Source organism: Pseudopipra pipra, chromosome 2 (genome assembly GCF_036250125.1).
Source record: "Pseudopipra pipra isolate bDixPip1 chromosome 2, bDixPip1.hap1, whole genome shotgun sequence".
Classification (NCBI taxonomy): Eukaryota; Metazoa; Chordata; class Aves; order Passeriformes; family Pipridae; genus Pseudopipra; species Pseudopipra pipra.
In genome coordinates this window covers 27,282,348-27,299,574 of record NC_087550.1, presented here as the reverse complement: position 1 = coordinate 27,299,574, position 17,227 = coordinate 27,282,348, and the positions used below count along the sequence as shown (strand labels likewise).

The window sequence follows — 17,227 nt, the reverse complement described above, 5'->3', positions numbered from 1 at the left end:
ATTCATAATTTGATAATTGGCCAAGGGCTCTAGAGAGAAAAAAATGCAGCTACACTCTGCAAAGACAGAAATGGCTCTCATTCCCATGAAAGTGGGAAGTTTTCATTCCTAGAAATGAGGAAAGAATGAAGAAAGAGTCCAACATGTCACAAACCAGGTGGTCCTGCCCTTGCTTGGTGAGAAGGAAGAGGCATCAAAGCTGTTTAGTTTTGCAAGGAGCTGAATTGAGAACTCGAGTAATGATGGTGCAAGAAGGATGTGGTGAAGAATCCTTCAGTCCTTCTAAGGGTTTTAGACTTGGGTTTTGGAAAGCTAGGAATGGGAGGAGAGACCTTGGACTACCAGTTTTACTTGCAAGGTAAAAGTTGTCATGATAGGTGAGAGAAGGAGTGATACCTGATTTTGTACCATTTAGATGCCTGGAGGCATCAAGCAGGACTGAGATGTGTGCTGCCTGAAGCAGAAATGGATCCAGGTTTGTGCTAAGGCTATTAAAGGACATGAGATCATATGGTTACAGTGGCACACTCTGCCTCATGAGCTATCAGTCAGACCACCTGGCAATTTGCACAAACCCTCCCTCCTTACCTTATTATTCTCTCAGATTCCTATCTTTAGGGAATTAGCAAATTTAATTTTTGTTCTGCAACCAAAGGTGAAGTAACTTGGAAGACAGAGTAAGTTTCATAAGCCATATTTAGCATATATGCATGTACAAATGCACAGAAAGGGAATGGGATTTTACATTTTGTTCAAATTTGTTTTCCTGCATGCACACCATCACATTTATTTACTGTTGTGTCCAAGGCTAGAACACTACAGAACACTGTAAAGAGTTACTCTTTCCTGTACTTTAGAAATGCTCTTTACATATGTGTACAAGTCTGTAGAGTCCTCACTAAAAACAGACCTTCCAGTACATCTGCATGGACAGGCTCCTCTGTGCTCCTTGCTGGCCAGACACATGCCAGCTCCTAGCCAGCTCCATTTGGAAAGCTGGAGAGTTGCATTAGCGTGGCTTTATGCCCAAGTGAATATAAACTGCCTCTCAGGAGGGCTTATTCACTCAAGTTAAGCCAGGAGGAGAGCTGTGAGCCAGATGAATGACTGGTGGCCACAGCCTCTTTTTCCTGCACCCTCAGGTGCTTGGACACATGCCTATCATACAATGAAGATGCCAACATCTTGGGCATGTGTCAGAAGAGTTGTGGCTCCTCCAGGAGATGCATAAGCGAGGTTGTGCACCTACCAATCCAGACATCTGGCTTTTGGCTTAGGTTCTGCTCACATATGAAGGTGGAAGATGGCTTGGCTGAGGCTGTGGGCCAGACACTGTCCTGCTGGGCTGAGCCAAACAGCCTCCAGGCCATAGGCTGGCCATGCTGAACCTGCAGTGTGGATCCAGCCATAAGCTAAACTAGCTTGTAAGTGGAAGTGGGCTGAGTTGTTTAAGAAGCATTTGCTCTCAAAGAATAACACTTTACTACCTGACCCATCAAAACATAAAATCTTAAGACAAACCATCTCGCTGTTAGAAAGTCCTTGTTAGAAAGTCAAGGCACAAGCTCTGAGGACCCACAGCCACACCTGTTCGTAGTGTCTGAGACCAGATATGCTAAGAGCTGCAGGCTGCAACCAAGTTGCCCAAACTGCTCTGAAGTTCTTGCCTGTCGAATGAGACTCTGCCATTTCACAGGGCATGGCATTCATGTTCAGACATCTTGTGCTGACTGCAACTTCACCTTGCATTTTCTCTCCTCCTTTGCACTAAGAAAGGACTTCGAGGACCTAGAGGTTTGCACGGGGGCGCTGCAGGTTATGGTAACAACCAATGGCTGGAAACATTAGCAAGGAAAATATGTTGCAGTGGAGTCCAAAGCTTGATTTATGTGCACCTTTCAGATAAAGGAGGTTGGGATAAGTCGTGGGTCAACTAAGTAGTATGGTGTCGTTCGTAAAAGAGATCTCAGAAAATTTTCCATGCACAATTGCTTCAGACTCCCTTGGCACTGATGCTCTCCCCACTATCTTGCAGTTGCCAGAAAGCTCCTTTAGCTAGTGCTGGCTGCTGGCAGATGTATTTTCCATCTACACTGCAGTGTTACAAGTTCTCTACGTGACCTGCCCTATGTGGAAGAGGTCCCTGTTGCCTTTCAGACACCCTGGCATGCTGAATGCTTCAAGAATACGCTGGCCCCTCATTTTAAGGCCCATCATACTCATGGACTGAGGCAGTTTACCATGGGCTTGCAGTTCACCCTCACACTGTCCTTAACACAATCTCAGTTCGGGTAAAAGCAAAAGCAAGGGTTTTTTGGGAACATATGGGGAGACAGCACCGTTATCAAGGCTGAGATGGACACAGGTAACAGGAAGGAAAGACTAGTCACAAGCTACTTGAGACAGTGTTTTAATGGCAGTTCTTGTTGATACCCAGATGAAAAGCTGTAATTTCTTCCCTAACCCTCGTGGACACATATCTGCCACCGGCACAGAGCCAGCATTTGTATATGGTGTCACAAGAGGAAATGCTGGCATGGGGAAGAAGGTTTGCATTTACATCCCACCTTCTCAACAGGGTCTCCTTGTCTTCCACCGTGGTTTCATTCTTCTTTTTCCCACCTTCTCTCCTTACCAATGATTTGTTACTTCTCAGTGCAATTTGCAAATTTTGACTTCTGTTACACTAGGTCATTCTCCACTCTCCCTCTTTGAAAATGCTTCTGTTGTTTTGATAAAGTCAACTTAGCTATCATTTGTATGCCTAAACAGAGAGCAGGCTTCCTTTAGGATGTTGCCTTGCTTGGCTAAGCCCTGGACATAACAGCAGGATACTGTGAGGACAGACAGTTTCATCTGGCATGTGGTGCAGGGCTCAGATACAAAGGAGCAGGCTGTGAAGTTCTGAACCTTGTATTTTATACAAATGTGGCATATATGGGACCAATGTCTGCAGAGCCAAAAAATTATCATCTGGGCATAGTAGCAATTAATCACTTTGGAATCATGCTGACAGTGGAGGTGAGAGATACTGTGACACTACTAGTAAATGCTTTTGGTATTGGCAACTATTTCCATGGGAAACAGTGGGTAGAGAAAAAGAACATAGGAGAATTATTGAGAGATTCATTTTGTTCTTGCTTAAATTAGGTTTCAGTTGAATTAAACCAGACCTAAACATAGTGTTGCGTATCAGTTTAATGAGCTTTTTTGTATCCATGACTTCCATTAAAATGACATACATATCCATGGATTGAAGGCTGTAGTATGGTGTGGATATACTTGCTGGGCTTGCTGCCATCTCTAGGGATATTTGGCTGACTTTTTAACAACTACAGACCAAGTCATAACTTCACAAAATCCAGTTTGCATTTGGCCTATACTTAGTGCTGCCAGCAAAGATGGATAAGAAATAGCATTCAGAGCAGAGTGGAGCTGTTTGCCTTCTGAAGAGAATGAGCTGAGAAGGGCCTTGCTCTGTATTGTTTCTCATTCCACTTAAAAGTATAAAAATTATTCTGCAAATGATCAGGAACTTCATGCTTCTGTGTTATTCTCTATTACATCATAAGTGTGCTGTGTCACGTGCCTGTGGTTGGCATTCGTAGCAAAGCATTCTTAAAAGAGAGTTGTCGGGTTTGGTGTTCACTCCTGTCAATGGATCTCTTACCTCCTCATCATTTTGAAGTTACAGAGAAAAAGAAAAAACTTCTTTATTTCCTAACTGCTGTGTTGTGACTTCAGGGTTTTTCTGTTGGCCTAAAAATAGGGATAATTCAAAGCAGAATCACTTCAGTCTCTCTTTGGGAGTGACCTGAAATGTGCAATTCTCAGTTTTGGAGACATTAAGCAACCCTTGCAATTGCTAATTAGCAACCTCTACTTATTCTACTAAAGCCTCAGTTATGGGTATAACTTGATCATAGCTCCTTAGCAGATGAATAAAGACTAATGCTTGGGGTAACTGGTGTGTACACTCTTCTCCTACATAGTTTTTGAAGGTTAATTATGGGGTAAAGGAAGACTGAAATGAAGACATTACATTTAATAATTTATTCTACATATTTCATTTCAAACAGATCATTGAATATTCATATATATATATACATATGCATTTTTACTTATTCTCCAGACACTGTCAGCAACTAAGTCACTATCTGCAGTTTGTTCATGAAATATGTGGTGTAAAGAGTCAAGTATGGGGTTACTGTGGGTTAAATGCATCTCACTTTGTGCTGTATTTGTTTTCTGATTATGTGACCTCTGGATTTTGGGCTTGGATAACTAAAGGATGATGCGCAAACTCAGCCGTCTGCCTGCCCTCCCTGCTGGAGATTGCACTCTTTAAGTGTAGGGCTAACAGAAATATGCCTGTCTGTAGTTGTGTACCTCAGTTCAATCTCAACTTTATCAGCAATTTCAACTACTTCCAAAAAACAGACTGCAATGAAACTACTTGTGTAGAGGCAGACATTTCCTTCTGCTGACCCTGCTGCATTGTTGACAACCTGTAACAGAGAGACAGAGAGAAAGGCAGGAGGAGGTACCAACCTAACTTATCACAACAAAATTAGCCCAAGATTGTCTGTCAGAGACTTGAAATGAAACAGTGAAATGTACCCTTTAAAATAAATTAGGAATTCACACAAAAAGCTTTAGAACTCTGGACCTAAAAGACAAGAGCAAGTTTTAACATTTCAGTATTGTCAAGAAGCAAATACAGAGAATTCATGATGCCATTTGAAACTTCAAATTTTCTCATTAACTTTAATAGAGATTTAATGCAATGCTTCTCTTTTATGCTTTGAATAAAGGAGTCAGGAGCCTAGAAATAAGAGATAACCAGTAAGCATTCTTCCCCATGGCTGGTAATGGGAATGACTGATTTGATTTAGCAACACAGAAACACGCATTTTGTTAATGCTGCCTGAGTCAACAGCAGTCACTCCAAGCTGTGCTTGCCCAAGGTTTTTCTTCTTTTTATTGTGTCTGGCTTCAGAAAATTTTTTAAATTAAAAAATCATAAATATTATTAATGTCTCAAGAGTACATTTTCACTTCCTATTCTGTTTCATCCTAGATGTGTTAGAAAGCATCAAATATAACCTCACTTACATTCTCACCTCATATACTGACACAGAACCTCTCTTTCTAATGCATTTCTTAACCATTAGCATCACCTATTCTTTTTCCATCAAGCAGCACTGCATTCAGTTCCTCCCCTGTTTGGCAGCAGACATAGTCTCAAAGTCCTGCTGCTTTTTCTTCCACAAGGTGACACAAGAAAAAGCTGTCTCTTATTTTTAATGCTCAATTTGCAATCTCTGCCTTGGTTAAATTTCATCTGCTCACTCTAATACACTCTTTTCCGTTCTCTTTGCATCTCACCTGTCATCTTCTAGCTTGACAAAAATGCTGCCTCACCAATTGTCTTCCCAGTTCCTCTGGTTCTGCTTATTCCTCAGTCAATCTCTTCACCAGCACCTCTTTTCTGCTTTTATAAGACTGTTAGTTGCCCTAATGCAGAAAGGGGATCTCACACAAAGAGAATAATTCAAATGAAAATAAAAGGTTTCACATCAGAAAATTGAATTCCCTTATGCACAGAACTCATTTATTTTCCTGGTTGCTCAAGGAAGCTTCCTGTTACTCAGATTGTTGCTGATAAATAACCTCTTTTCAAGCTCAAAATTGTGCCATCAGCTTCTTCATATCACTTACTTTTAGTTTGTTACCATTCTTGGTAGTATTACACAATATTATTTTCCCAGGTCAGAACATGTGAGCATTCCTGCTGTGCAAAATAGTCAATTCCATCATTCATGGCATAAATATTGCATAATGCGTTGATACTGCCGACATGGATATATATCAATATTTTGTTAACACCAGTGGTACAACATATGGAATCCCTTTTAAAGTTTAAGTACATGATTGAAAATCCTGACAGATCCTCTTTTTCTGCTCTGTGGTACAGGCTATAGCTTGAAACTCTGTCCCTTCATTTTAGTGTTACTTCTGGCTTAAATCAGTCCCGCTGCACCATGAGCCATCTGAAAAAAATGTTGAATGGTGCAGAAGTCCAACATGCTTTCAGCCACTTCCCGCCACAAGCCTATGAGCAGATGATAAAGCATGTTTGCAGTGGGACCAGACTAGTGGTCTTCCTGCAGACCTGGAGAGAGGAGAAAGACACTATTTTTTTCCCCATAAAAAGAACTAGGTGCACATGCCTGGAGATGGCAGATCTCTTGACTATTGGAGCAATGCTTTCTCGCAGCTTTTCCCAATGCCCTGAGTTGTTCTGTGGCAGACTTGCTTCCCTCTCCCATAATCCTCAGCTGAAAAACAAAGTCATCACAAAAAAGCATGAGGAAAGACCAAGGGATGCTATTAATAAAGTGAGGGCCCATGCCAAGAAAGACTTGAGTTTTCCAGCGGCCATTTTACCACCCTTGTTCCTTTATTAAACTAAGCTGTTTTCTAATGGGACTGTCTCATATTGCAGATGTGATTCTGGTCTCTGAACATCCTCCCATGTGTTTTGTTTTGCAGGAGGCAGCACAGGAACCTCCCCAACCACCTCCAGCACAGGGACCCCATCACCATCTGCTTCCTCTCACCTTCTCTCTCCATCCTGCTCTCCTCCAGCCTTTCATCTGGCCCCCAACACTTTCAATGTTGGCTGCCGGGAGAGTCAGCTTTGCAACCTCAACTTGTCTGATTATCCCCCATGTGCCAGAAGCAACATGGCTGCATTGCAGAGCTACCCAGGGCTGAGTGATGGTGGCTACAATCGGCTGCAGAGCAGCACCGCTTCTGCCTCGCAGCCCTCTGAAACCTTCATGCCTCAGAGGACTCCATCCTTGATCTCAGGAATGCCAGCTCCTTCCTCCCTGCCCAGCAACAGCAAGATGGAGGCATACAGTGGCCAGCTGGGATCTTTCCCCAGCTCTCAGTTTCAGTATGTCATGCAAGCAGGCAACCCTGCCTCCACCTCCTCCTCTTCACACATGTTTGGTGGTGGCCACATGCAGCAGAGCTCCTACAACGCCTTCTCCCTGCACAATCCCTACAACCTCTATGGATACAATTTCCCTGCTTCCCCCAGGCTGGCAGCAAGCCCAGAGAAACTCACCACCTCCCAAAGCACTTTACTCTGCTCTTCCCCATCCAGTGGGGCCTTTGGAGAGAGGCAATACCTTTCCACAGGAATGGATCACGGGATGCACATGATCAGCCCTCCCTCCAGCAACCAGCAGACAGCCAACACCTGTGACAACAGACAGTATGGTGCAGTTCAGGGCTCCTCCTCACAGATGTCAGTGCACATGGTCTAACAAGCCATGCCTCTCCTTGGCATCGGAGGCAGCCAGACCTTCGTCGTTTCCAGGGGTGAAACCATCCCAGTACCCTTTTGCCTTCAAACTTATAGTGGAACTAGTATTGTAATGATAAATAAGAACACAAGCCATCTAGGTGTGTGCCACAAGAACCTTGTGGAAAGCCTTGACTGACAGCCATCGCAGCTTGTTGTAGCCCCGGGCCTCCAGACCTGCCATGGAGCATGTGCTTTTTCTGGACATTGCAGAGAGAAGGGCATGACTTTAAAAGAAGCTAGAGAGAAGCAGCCAGACATACTGTCTATGCATTAACTTTCAGCTGGTGTGAGCTTTCAGCATGGAGGGACCCATACCCCTGTGCTGTCTCCTCTGGGTGTTGAAGAAGGGCAGTCTCCCAGGGCTTCATCCTCTGAAGCTGCACTGCCCATGGCTTTAAAGACCTCCCCCTTTCCAAATAGATCCTCACTGCTGGAGCGGCTCAGCCCATTTCTGAAGCAAACAGTGGCCTATGGGACCTTCTTCCGCTGTATCACAGGAATGGCACAGCTGGGCTAGGCTAGAGCTTCTTCCTGAAAGGTTTCTGCATTTTCACCGTGGCTCTGCCCAGCAGTTTCTTTATGAGGATTGAGCTCACTAGTACCCAGCCTGCAGATGGAGATGAAAGAAAGAGGAGAGAGAAAAGTTTTAACCCACAAAGGAGCCTCAGACATTAGCAGGGACTGAACTTTGGAAAGGTGCACAGGGAAGAGGAGTGCTCAGCTCCTGTTGACTTGGCCAGAAGTAATGCAGCCAAACTGAATGGATGACAGCCTTTGTGGGGAACGTGTGTCCCACAGCACTCATCCCAACAGGAGGAAACTGTCCAGGCTGAACTCATGGGGAAGAGCAATGAAAAAAGAGAGTTTTGCTCTACAGAAGCACAGCTGTCCTTGCATGCAAGAGTTGCCATAGAAAACCATTAGCATTTCAGAAACAGTGAGGTTGAGTATTTGCCAACCTCCCAACTGCCACATGATCTCTGTTTAACCAAATAGATCATTGCCTTTTGACATCTTTCTTTTCTGTTTTTTTTCTTTTTTCTTTTTTTCCCCCCCTCTTCAAATCCTTTAATAATAAGAAAACAATTGTAGCTTGGTGCAAGCTATGCATTTAAGTTGTGTGAAAATGCAAATACCAAGTAACAGAATACAGATATTATTGAGATTTGTTGTGAGGTGTTGTAGATAAATGTATTTATATGCCTAGTGGGGTATTCATTATTATGAGTATAAAAGAGGGCAATAAAAATGGTATGTAAAATATGTATGAAGAAAAAGGTGTATAAAGATTTGCCCTACGCACGGAACTCTGTTTCTAAGTGCCAAGCACAGAATGCGCTAAATAAATCTTTGCAATTGTTCCCTCTGTATTTTTCTCTGTCTGTGAGGCTTCTCAGGGGTCTTCTAGAGACAGACATTTTTGACATACTGTCATGTGTGTTTGCACAGTCAAGACACGGTGCTAAATTGTGAAAGCCAGGCAATATTACAATAAAAATAAAAATTCTGTCTTCTCAAGGAATTTTAAAAATTGAGTGCTTGGACTTTGTAGGATGCCTTCTTCACAGGAAGTGTGTCTTAAAGACAGCTGGAGATGTTATTTTGATTATTGAAGGCTAATAAAAAGCTCTTCAGAGTAATTTTTCACAGTCAATATAGTCAATAATGCCTAAAAACAACAGCATAATATATTTCTCATTTTTAAGTGGAACTTTGTGGTGTGACAGTTTTTCATTTGCACTATAATTCTAATATGAGATTGAGACATTAACACTAAAAGCCATGGGGAAGCTGAAGTCCCCTCAAAACTGGCTGGAAGTTATGGCTGCAGAATTTACAGCTTTTCCTGTGTCAATAAACTTTTTTTCTTTTCCTGAACTGAAAAAGTGCCAGGAAGGTAGAAAGACCTTTAAAGATAAATTCTGCAAGCATTTCTTAATTTTTGTTTTTACAAGGGAAGATATATATACCAATGCCATTCCCAGTTCTGTGCCTACTCTGTCCATCTGTATTCTGGCTTTTACTGTGTCTAGCCATGGATGCTGCTGAAAAGTGTAGGAAGGCTGTGGATGGCAGACACTCTGTCCCTCATCTTGTTGTCTTTTGTTTACCCCTAATAATAAATTACTGGTTTTATCTTGAAACAGATAGTTTTAGACCATTTCTAAAATCTTTTCAGAATCTTTCAGATCTGTGCTTTGCTGTGCTTTTGGGTGTAATTCCATCTAATGGAAACAATTTCTGCAGGTTAATAGTATCTTGTGTAAACCAGTATTTCTTTCTGCTAGCTGTTTAAATTAGATTATTCTTTCTTATTTATTCCATTTAATTCTTTGTGAGTGAGTCTGTATTTCAACTAAGAAGAGACTCAACAAAATCAAAATCATTCTCTGTATCACAATACATTTCTAATCTTGATTAAACAAAAAAAATAATTTAATCAAAAAATATCACTGAAAACATTTGCTGAAAAAAGCAAAAGACATATATAGGGCACAATCTTCAATATTAGTATGAAGACCTGGTATTCCAGTTTCCATGCATTTTAGTAGGAATCCTTGGGTAAGAGCTTTGAAATTTTCACTCACACTCTTCAGCAGTGTGATTCTTCAAGTTATTGAGCAGCTGGTCCCTGATCAAGCAAGCTCTTCAGCAAGCTGAGGTAATGTTTCTGCATCAGTATGAATTGAAGTTGCTTTCAGTATGAAACTTATTGACCTCAGGGTGAGCATTTATTGGCTATATTTATAGACATATTTATTTAGCTCTTATGGGACACACATATAAAATGAGAGACCTTAGTTAGATAGATAGTTATTCCTTAGTGGTTTGTTGCTGAAGGATCAGAATATTCATCATCAAGACTGAAAAAGAATAGGAAAAAAACCTGAGAGAGGTTTCTCTGTCCCAAGATGTAAAGTTGTAAGAACACAAATAGTACTCAACATGAAAGTTACACTGACAGTCTGTGAGGATTAAAAACAAGCTAACACTGAAATGGGCAAAAAATACTACGCTTTGCCCATGGTCGTCACTGCGCAAAGCAAGAGTAGAGCTGGCTCTGGAGGCGTTATCAAAAATAACAGGCCAAAGCTTGTTAAAGTTATTTACTTAGTGTTCATGTAGATGCTCAGGTGAAATCCTCGCAGGGGAACAGCCCCCTGAGCAGACAACCTGCCTAAGGCCTTGACAGCAGCCCAGAAACATGAGGTGAGCATTGAATTTGAAGCGGACCCAGGCGTGACAGGTATCTCATGTGTGGCAGCGGATCTTCTCCCCCTGCCACCCATCTATGGACACAAGGCCCTGAGCCATTTACCACTTTTTATTGAGGCTTCCCAGAGAGAGGTGATGGCAATGGGCAATGGGAAAGGTGCCCTGGGATCAGTCTGGGAGTTCCACCTGGGACCAGCTGGCCTGGTGGGCGGCCCATGTTGCAGTACACACAGCAGCCACCCCTGGAAAGCTCCCTTTCCTTGGGTGACTGCCCTAACCACAGGACTTGAGAGCCCTCCTGGCACAGTCATGCTCTCATCCAGGAGCCCTTTGATTGCTCATTTGCAAAGCATGTGTGTGTGGGTGGCAAAGGCAGCAGTGGTCTGTTTACTCTCCCCTTCCTTCCTTCCCTGCTTCACCACGAACATTTGAACCCTTTGGCCAGCTTTGAGCAGCTTTGGGATGTAAGTTCTCACATGTTTCTTTAGAAGAGACAGTGGAGGAGGACAGGGACCTTTTTAATTTTCCCAGTGCAGGAAAGGCCACCGTGTAACATCTCATTCAAAGAAGCCTCACAAGTAACAGGTGTTCTGCATGCAAGCCCCCAACCACAAGTTTCATCTGGCATATGGATGTTATTAGACACCAGAGGATCTATTCAGAGCTTCAGAAACCAGGGGGTTTCAAATCCACCCCTGGGCTGACCCACTTGGTCTTAGCCCATGCAGGCTTCTGGCTTCCAGTCCAGGAGAAGAGAAAGCTCTACATCTCCCAGTTTGATGCTGCAAATTTAAAAGGTGAATCATGTACCTCTTTGGAGAAGTACTCTTTTCAAAAAGCCCAGTCCTAATCATAGGAAGAGTAGTGGAAATCTCAACGATAGAAGATCCCTCATCTTGTAGCACAGGCTGTTCCAAGTGCAAACCTGGCAACTTGTTACACAAATGAAAAGAATGGCGCAAAAATAATCAGAGTGGGTTTGCCAGCTTTGCAAAGTTTATTTAGCTTCATTCCTTTGCACACTGACACGCACAGGACATAAATATCACCGCGACCACAGTCAGTGCAGCTCAGCAACACCCGGACATTGCATTCCAATGCACCACAGTGTTTTTGAAGGTAATGTAAGCACTGTATGCTAAAGCAAAATGCTCAGGGCACAAACATAAATATGAATTAAGGTGCATAGCCATTATCTGAAATAGACTACAGTGAAAATTATGGTAGATGATCTGCTAGAGTGAGGTTTTTATTGCATACTGGGAGAAGCTTTACTGAGGTAGGTAAGGGCTGACAGATAGCATTTGCCATTACAAAAATTTAAAAAGTGTTCAGATTATTTTTCCCCTGACTCAATCAGGTTCATTGACCCAGAGTACATGATCCATGTGAGATCAGCAATAGCAGATGAGTTTTGCTGGATGCTGCTTTTGGACATCATTCTGAATGAAATGACAAGATGAAAAAGCTCCCAAGGACTGGGCAGAGGAACACCTGAGCATGCCCATTTCATGCTACAGATGTACTAGAAATGCAGCTACAAAAGCAGTGCCAGAATTTCATGAAGAGGGTGCTGGTGTGGCCAAGGGATAATTTGCTACAAATAAGACAGTTCCTCTAGAGGAACATCTGACTCCTTCAGCGCTTTTTCTTCTAGAAAGAAGCAGCCTGCAGGACCAGGCATTTTGTCCAGGTCTGTAGTCCAGCACTTTGAGTCCACAGAAGTGACCATTTCTGAGAGCTTGTCTGTCGGTCAGCTGGGAGGGGTTTCTGTAGGCTGCTGCTGATCCATTAATCTTCTGCTTGAAAAGTGACTCAGTTTTCTGACTGCTTCTTCTAGTTTATCTGTAATCACTATCTAAGAAACTGCATAGAATATAGCTAAAATTCCTGGAACTCTTTTCCAGGGTGGGTTTTCCATGTCAGTAACTGTTTCTTATCACCCCAGAAGAGCACCATGGTCGCAAATTACAGAAACAGTGTATGGAGCACATCTCTTCAAATATTAGCTCCTTTCTACAATAAAAATCTCCAAAAATTCTAACCTGTCTGAACAGAGGACTAATCTGTCCTCTGCTAGGAAAAGAGCGGTTCACATGGCTGCACGCTGTTGTGCTCTGACAGCACAATGATGAGCATGGCTTCTGTGTTGGGTAATGGTTGGCACTAGCTGATTCAGGGAGGAGTAATAAACCTCCACAGTAGGGATAGTTGTGCAATAGTCTGTCTCTGGAGCACTGAGCTTGTCTATTTTTCTGGCTCAATGTGGAACTCATTGCGTGCTGTGGGGGAGAAGGATTAGGACCGTGTAATTTTACACTGGTTGAAGTTCCTACAAATGGTGTTCTTATTCCAGTAATGTTCTGAATTTGTTGAGCATTTTGGAAGCTCTGACATTCAGCTGGATAATGTCCTTCTTTGCTGAGATAGGGTGACTTCTGTGGGATACCCTTGGATGCTTCCAGAAGCAGTTCTAGGCTCTGTTTGGTCATGTCTGTCTTTGAGCATCTAGCAATGTATTCACCTCGGGGCACTGTTTTCCAGCAGACTGGGTGCAACAGTACTGCCGAGAAACAAAGCCGCCCTGAGTAGGACTGTGAGTAGAGAACATCAGTCCTTCTTTTAGGATGATGGGGAGGGCAGTGCTGCTTCAGCCAATAAGCTGGTTCAGCTGTTAAACTGGAGGTTTACTCCCATAGTCATTCTCAATGAAGGTGCCTGTGGCTGGGAAGGACTTTTCCCTCCAGACTGCACTGATGACAGCCCTGTGGACATTCTGCAGCACCCACAGTCTTTCCAGTGTTTCCTTTGTAAGAATCAGGGGTGCCTAAATAGTTGCAGGAGTGGTAACATGGCCTCAAGTTGCTGTTCTACCTGAGCTGGTTTATAACATTTCCCTCAATGTGCAGTCAGGTAATTGCACATGAACATTTGCATTAAGTTGGTGTAACTGGCCCAGGAACCAGTGCAAAGGAAAACTGCCTGCTGTCAGTGTGCTACATTAAATAGATAATGTCGTTGGTGATTGGAGACATGATGTAATTATCTGCATCTGACTTTCCCAGTAAAGCTGGAATAAGTTGCAGTACAATTAACCCTGCATAAACTTAACTACAGCCTGCCAGCCATCCAAACCAGGGCCATCACTGTACTGCATGGTTTATATTATGTTGCTACACAAGGGTCTGTATACAGAAATATTAAGAACAGTTAGAAAGAAGTATGAGCAAAGATGTGTGTGTAAAAGCACTAGAAGAACACGAGAGAAAGAATGCAAAGAAAGGCCTGTACTGGTAACCAAGGGCATGATCAATGGCAGTGAAACTGGTAAACACCTTTTGTGTTGCTTTCACCAAAATCACAGCATGGGTGACTCAACAGCAGAAAACCTGCAATACAGGAGTGTGAGAATGGCAGCAAGCATAGAGCACACTGTGTGTGTCATGTGTATCGTGTAACCTCAACAAGAAATCTAGATTTACTAGTAAGCTACCCAAAATGAAGAAGAAAAAGACAAGTGCAGCAATCTCACCCAGGATTTACAATGGATAGTTAATAAAGATGCCAAGGTTAAAGTACCTGTGGCTCCTAAGACATATAAAAGATCCATCCAAACACCAATACATTATCACCAGTGAAAAGAAAGCCAGAAGACGAAGTAAAGGTTCGATGGCAAACACTCCAGAATACTTGCAGATGATAATTTTGGAGTTTGTGAGTCCCATGTGTGCATTGACAGTGTCATGTTTCTTAGAAAACTAAATATAAATCACTTCCCCTTCTATACAGTATTGCACTTTTTTACCTGACTTCCCACAGGTGTAGTATTACCCATAAAATACTCCAGCTCCTGACTCTGTGAACATTACAAAGTCAAGTTTTACAGAAGGCCAGAGGAAATCAACACAAAAAAATTGATGAACTGAGGAAAGTTAAAAAGTAAAAAAAGTTGAAAATAATGTAAAAGAAGGTTGAGCTAACCTGAAGAAACCTATACAAAAAAATAGAAATAAAGTGCACACATCCAAAATAAAAAAGAACCAGCCATGCACACACAGCAAGAGACAACACAGAGTCTGTAAGATGTTCTGTGAATAGCTCAGTTACTTTGGATAATGAATAATAAGCTGCCCTTCTCCTTGAATGGAGAATTTGAACTTCTTCGAAGGAGCCTGAGATGTTCTAGCTTCCTACCACATAGATAAAAATCATAACAACAAAAACATGAGCCTTTGAAAGGAAACATGTTCACTTCTTCAATGTAAAATGTGCTGTATTAAATGTGTTGTTTACATTGTATACAGTATTGTATGCACTGTTTATAGCGACTAAATATATCCAGCAACTAACCATTAAACACTCACAATTGAAAGCACATGAAACTGGTTACATTGTCTATACACCAACATAAATGGTTTTATGCAATGCCTAGTAGTTTGTTCTTTATTTAGGGTGAGACAAACACCATGAAATATTAGGAGTTACCTCAGCTGTCTGCCCCTGTTGGGAAGTTTTTTCTGTCACTACCATGATCTGGGAAGGAAACAATCTGATCCAAAGAACTTGCGGAGTTAAAAACCTGTTTAGTAGTAATTCTTGATTTATCATACTTGGTTGCTGTTGAAAAAATGAAGACCCTGGCTCCTGTCTTACGTCTACTCATGCACAGATCCAAACTGGGGAACAAAATAATTCTGGAATCTGTCTTTTCCACCACACAGGACATAGTGGGGAGGTTCTGTAATGTCATAGGAGAAATGTAAGGCTGGAAATATCTGCCTAACATGACCATAGTTCAAGCTGTCAACTCGGGCTTATAAATAGTACAAAGTGAAAGAGGCAGGGAGGGGGAGCAAGGCTTAGCTCTCATATGGCCTTAGTTCTTTGCCTTCTCCTTTCTAATATCCAGGTCATATTCACCTTGTGAGTGTATGAGCCTGCCATGATCACATGAAGGTTTCTCTTGATGTCCACCACTTTCAGTTCTAAGCTGGCAGACTATTCTGTGTTTGTTGTATTTGCATCAAGGAACAATATATAAGAAATGGAGCCATAGCCTTATACAAACCAATGTGACCTATGTTCAGGGAAGTTGGACACCCTTTGATACTGACTTTCAGCAGTGATCTACAGTTTGTGAATGGAAGATAGAATGAGAAATGGGAAATTCAAGGGGAATGCCAAATAAAAATTTTAATTTAGCTGTAAAACAGGGTTGCAGTCCTAAAGATCAGGAAAGTCCTGCAGGGTCAGTTCTGGGTGGGCAGTGAACTAGATGCCCAGTGCTATTTTCCATTTCTAAGACCCTCAGTTCTACAACAGAAGGAGCAACATGCAGCATCTATGAGTTGCCCCTACAAGGCAAGCAGGTAATCTCAATTTCAGTTGAGCTTGAATCCAAACCTAAAAAATTCTCAAGGTTCATCCATCTATAATATCTATGGTTTTTTCTCCCCTCATCTGTTGCCTCAGTTGTGCTGCTGGGGGTTTCTGTAACTCAGTTCTCCACTGCTTTTATCCATGTTTTCCAGAATGCTACCAGATGCAATATAATGAGATTATTTATGATTTCTAAATATCGTCTTCTAATGTATCTCCTAGGCCAACAAAGCAGCAGCACAGCAAATCTCACTGAACCAGAGCTTCTTGTAGCAATCCCAAAGTGTCCATTTCCATTTCTTGGCTTCACTGTCTTCCTGTTGCACCTTTTCAGATTTCCTTTTGGAGGATTTGGTGGTTTCTTTTTTTTTCATGGCAATACTGGAAAGAAAAGTGTTATTGGCTGCTGGTGTCCAATCCCTGAAGAGTCAGTGCAGATGGAGTCTTTCTCCTGGGACTATTTTGGTGGTGTACAGAGGAAAGAATAGAAGTTCTGTCCTCAGTGTTGTCCTCAGACACAAGTTGTCCTTGACCCAGCAGCCCCTGAAGAGAGTCTGTAGTGACATGGGTGGATGTGCTCCCAAATCCTTCTGGTCTGGTCTCAGCAGCTGCATTTTCTTCACCCACTTGGGGCTTTGCCTATTCAGAGACGTACATACTCCTAGGTGAGCACATTTCTAATGCAGCAAGTTAAAACTAATCTCCTTTAATGTGAGAATGAGTTGACTGCTTTTCAGCAAACTTGTTGGGAATTTAGGTCTAAATAAAGACTTGCATATAACACTAAAATAGAATTTCAAAATTTCTATTAAATTCTATGTTATGTTAATTAATCTTTAAAGACTTTTTGCTGCTTTATATATCCAATAAAAAAACCCCCAACCCTCCTATAAACTCCTCTTTGTGACAGTACTTGAAAATTTATCCTCTGCTTTCCATGGTCAAGGCAGCTAGAGAGTAACTATGGAATCCCTGTGCCTCCCTTGCTGGTCAAGGCAGTGTAGCCCCATTTTACAGAAATTAAATTGAACAAAGGACTTGACCTTGGACATCTGTACCCAATACCAGTCTCTTCTCCATTTATTGCAAAACTGGTAGAAGCAATAACGAAGTCCCCATCTTTGTCGATTTTGTACTGTATTTATGGTCATATTCCTCTATTTATACTTTCAAAATTTAAGTCAAATAGGAAGAAGAGCATGCTATGTGATGACTGACACCACCAAGCATAGGTACTCTGAGCTGAATTTC

At 42.2% G+C, this 17,227-nt stretch overlaps 1 protein-coding gene and 1 long non-coding RNA gene across 3 annotated transcripts in view; one reads left to right on the top strand and one right to left on the bottom strand.

Moving 5' to 3' along the window:
* Positions 1-8,742, top strand: part of TBX15 (T-box transcription factor 15) — a 91,617-nt gene extending 82,875 nt beyond the window's left edge. The window contains exon 8 of the mRNA XM_064644551.1: positions 6,556-8,742. Within this exon, the coding sequence (XP_064500621.1) occupies positions 6,556-7,340 (785 nt within the window). The 3' untranslated portion in view covers positions 7,341-8,742. The remainder of the gene's footprint in view (positions 1-6,555) is intronic.
* A 6,107-nt stretch (positions 8,743-14,849) lies between these two features.
* Positions 14,850-17,227, bottom strand: part of LOC135409265 (uncharacterized) — a 42,317-nt gene continuing 39,939 nt past the window's right edge. For both annotated transcript variants that reach the window (XR_010428129.1, XR_010428131.1), the window contains one exon: positions 14,850-16,615. This is a non-coding gene — a long non-coding RNA (uncharacterized LOC135409265). The remainder of the gene's footprint in view (positions 16,616-17,227) is intronic.